Here is a 4,270-nt window from a genome sequence, read left to right as displayed (position 1 = left end):
GAAGAAATTTTCCAACTGTGAAAGCTGTGGCAAACGCAATAGCTAAACAGGAAGGTTTAACCGAACAAGATGGGAATATCGAGTGATAACAAAAACACAACACCAAAGGTTCTTTTCAGAACCATCAACATGTTCATAAAGAGTAAACAGTAAACTAATCCATTTTCAGGTAGATAAGTAGGTATTCACGTAGGAGAAGAAAATAAAACAATATATTTAAAATATATATTTAACAAAAGCTGTCCCCTTTGTATAGTCCTACGTCACTCCGGTTATGTCCCCGACATTACCCACCCGTCTTTTTAAATTACAGATTTGGATTGACATGAGGTGAAAGGTAAAGAAAACACTAGCACACAACAAGCGAGAATTCAGGGCCATATGTTGTGGCCCAATACAATGAAGCTATTAACGCCGCTGCAACAAGAAATCGACGCTGAAAGAGAATTACATGAAAAAAAATGTTTTGCTAAAAAAAGTGGAATTCATGTGTGACTCCTTACGGAATTCCATAGTTTGCATTTGTGAAAATACATGAAAAGATTCATTTTCTAATAATTATATTTTTTGTAAAGCAAATTGTTCCATGATGTCATTTTTATTACATATCCATGCATGCATTACGTTACGTTCATTCGTTGAGGAAATATCAGTTTTCTCCAAAACATAACCATATTAACGCTTTTGGAAATATAGATATTTATAATTTTCATAGCAGATGACTCAAAAAAAGATTTGGCATCCTTTCTATAGTGCTTTGTGAGACATTTTAAACTCGTTTCAAAATATTTCTGCATCGCTACTGACATTCGAGCAGAGTAACGAATCGAGCTGTTTTCCTCGAATTCTATAATTCCAGATTCTACTCGGTGTGATAGTGATAGTGATTGTATCGAATCCCCGATTCGATTTCTATAATAGGGCCCATTATATAAATCGAATCGAGAATTCGATACAATCACTATCACTATCACACCGAGCAAAATCTCATATTTTGTAAATCGAGATAATATTGCCCCGAGCTCGAATTTCATGTGTTGCGATTGCATATATTTAGGCGTTTCCGAAATGTTTCTCAAAGGAACATATCAGGGACGCAAACCAAAACAAAACACTTCTCTGAAGGTATGCAACAAGCAAACTGAACAACTCAAAAAATTCTGAAAGCTGCATCGATAGCTATCACTCGCTCGATGCGATCGAATTGCTCGGTATCTATAATAGTAAAATAGGGCTAACGAGCAAAAACACATGAAAATCGAGCTCGGTACGAGAATATCTCGAATTACAAAATATGAAATTTTGCTCGCAATGTGATAGTGATAGGGATTGTATCGAATCCTCGATTCGATTTATATAATAGGGACCATAATTCCAGATTCATGCCTTATCTCACAGGAGGCCAATCGTGACATCGTGACTGTTCCCCGGTTGTGACTTTTCTTGGAGACCTGCACCTTCTTCTTGAATGGCGTTAACGTTCCCTGTGGAACTTTTGCTGTCTCAACGTATGCATTAATTAGCGTCATTTAATAATACTTAATTGAGATTTCTTAGGCCAAATAACATGCCTTGAATGTAGACAAGCTCTAGAATACGCGTGACCACAGTGCAAGTCGAAGGAAATTTCTTTGACGAAAAATCCCCCGGCCAGAACGGGAATGCAACCCGAACACCCGGCATGATAATGTGAGACGCTAACCACTCGGCCACGACCTGCACCTGCAATGCTCATTTTGTTTAGAGACAGTTCCCCCGTCGCAAGACAAATTCAGAAATTTTCGGAATTGAAAAACTGTAAAGTCGGTTTTAAGATATTATTCTCTGTGCTTTAAAATTAATCTCATTTATTTTATTTGTTTCAAACATAAAAATTAAATTCAGAAATGATACATCTCATAATAATACGATACACTGCAGTTCGTTCGAGGTATTCGGATGTAGCATATACGAACCCGCGTTTATAAGTAATCAAACTCCAACCGTTACACAATAGTTCACTCCTCCTTGTGTGCGTCGCCATTCAGCGCTGGCTCCGTGGGATCAATATGCTCGGGAAGATCGCACCCACAGTACGAACCGGAATTAATCGCCCTGAACAACAGATTTCGCCAGTGTTTGTCCGCTGACAGCAGATGAGGGCTACCGAAGATCAAAAGCAGCGCCCGTGCACGGGAGATGGCCACATTCAAGCGCTTTGGGCTGGCAATGAAACCAAGTGCATGCTGCAGGTCGCTTTGCAGCAGCGATTTCGAAGTTCGCACAGTAGATATAATAATCACCATACGCTCCTGGCCTTGGAATTCCTCCACGCTTCCGATTTTTGGTTTCTGCAAATTACTTTCATCCAGAATACGCCGAATTGTCTTGACCTGCTGTTGGTACGGTGTGATAATGCCAATGTCTTCCGGTCGAACGCCTTTCTTGTAGAGCTTCAGCAGGAAGTTCGGACATGATCCGGGGCACCCCGACGTTCGTTCGATGCTTGCTGGCATCGGGCAACTGGAAGCACCACCGGCAAGTTTCCAACACAAACAGCACCGATTAGTCCCAAACGCTGCTCAACTTTCAGTTTCACTAACGACGCTCACACTGTCGCCTTCATTCGATCCTGGTAAAGGAACAAGATCTCGAAGTTTTCTGGCTTCAAAATATCGGCCTACCGCATGCGACGATCCAAACAAGTTGAAACGTACCAGAAAATCCAGAACTGGCCACATTCACCGACCAAAGCCACACGGACAACTGTTTTCGAAAGGTGAATAAAAATTTCGCACAGGACTTGTTACTCCAACCAGACACCGCAACATCTCCAACTGTGGCTACGATCGATGTAACTTCTCTATCTCCTCCCTTTGCTGGCCGCGTTCGGGCATGATCCAGAGCCGTCTAACGGTCGTTCGGTGCCTGCTGCCATTGGGAAATTGGGTGGGGCCCAGGCAAGTACATACCCCATATCTCAATCCAATGAACGCAGAAGTTGATCCACTTCACCTTCCAGAAACTCACTTTCCGGATGATTCAGATATCAGCTCTATCTCCGAAGAACCGGCCACCAGCGATGGTTTCCGTGTTCTGCTACTACAATGGAACATTCGAAGCATATGGAATAACGTGGATGAGCTACTCATTCTAGTAAGGAATCAACTACCTGTCGTGCTCTGCCTCCAGGAATCCATGACCATTAACTTTGGATCCTAGCTCGAAAACTGGTATGAGTTTTTCGTCTACTCTTCCGGATCATTCCGAAATCGTCAGGGTCTAGCTGTTCTTGTAGTCCTATGCTGTGTTCCACATTCACAGATTCATCTGGACACCAATATCCCGGCTGTGGCTGTAGAGATTCGGTCACCTATTAAATTGACAATCGTCTGCGTATACAACAACACACACAGTGCTCTGCGCATTTCGGAAGCACTGATGGGTATTTCCGAACAGATTTCTGAACGATCTATGTTTGCCGGTGATTTCAACGGCAGACATTTTTCCTGGGACAACCTTGGATTTGAATTTGCGTCGAGCTTCAATATCCCTCTACCACAAGTGGCATATTGTGGAAACATTTCAATCGCCTAACAGGAAGACGAGATGATAGAATCCCTAAGATTGATCTACATGGTGTTCTTGTTGAAGATCCGTCAGCTATCGTGTTAGTACTTGGAAAGCATTTTTCCTTAAATTCGAGTTCTCGCAGCTATCCGCTGGATTTCTGGAAAGAGGAAATTTCCCAAAAAACATCCACTAGTTCGTTACTCCACCAAGTAACCCCACAATGGATGTTGATTTCAACATGGAGGATTCGCTCTGGAAAAAAGCAAAGGAAAGTCCGCCGGCCCGGATGAAATCACATATCAAATGTTGCGTCGTTTACCATTCATAACCAAAGAAGTTCTTCTACACGGGTATAACACTAGCTGGTAGCGAGGAGAATACCCAGCAGAATGGCGTGAGTTAATTATAATCCCCATATTAAAGAGTAGCAGATTGTCAAGTGATATCAACTATCGACCGCCTCGCTGACCTCGTGTGTGGGTAAGGTATTTGAAAGAATGATGAACCACAGAGTGATTCAACACTTGGAAAGTACAGCTCGACTCGCCAACGAACAACATGCCTTTCGCCCAGGCAGGGGAACTACAACTTATTTCAACGAGCTTAAGGAATCTATCGAAGAGATCATTGAGAGAAACGAACATATGGATATCGCTATCCTTGATATCGTAAAAACTTACGACCGAGCATGGAGGCCGCTTATCTTAGACCAGGGGTG

General features: G+C 42.4%; 1 protein-coding gene across 1 annotated transcript; it reads right to left on the bottom strand.

Annotated features, from left to right (window-relative positions):
* Positions 1-1,997: 1,997 nt before the first annotated feature.
* LOC129766670 (probable RNA helicase armi) lies at positions 1,998-2,495 on the bottom strand. The gene has a single exon (XM_055767257.1). It carries the CDS (start codon positions 2,493-2,495, stop codon positions 1,998-2,000), a length of 498 nt encoding a protein of 165 aa, XP_055623232.1.
* Between the last annotated feature and the right edge of the window lie 1,775 nt (positions 2,496-4,270).

Source organism: Toxorhynchites rutilus, chromosome 2 (assembly GCF_029784135.1).
Source record: "Toxorhynchites rutilus septentrionalis strain SRP chromosome 2, ASM2978413v1, whole genome shotgun sequence".
Taxonomy (NCBI): Eukaryota; Metazoa; Arthropoda; class Insecta; order Diptera; family Culicidae; genus Toxorhynchites; species Toxorhynchites rutilus.
Note: the sequence above shows the minus strand (reverse complement) of the source record. Positions and strands in the feature narration are given on the sequence as shown.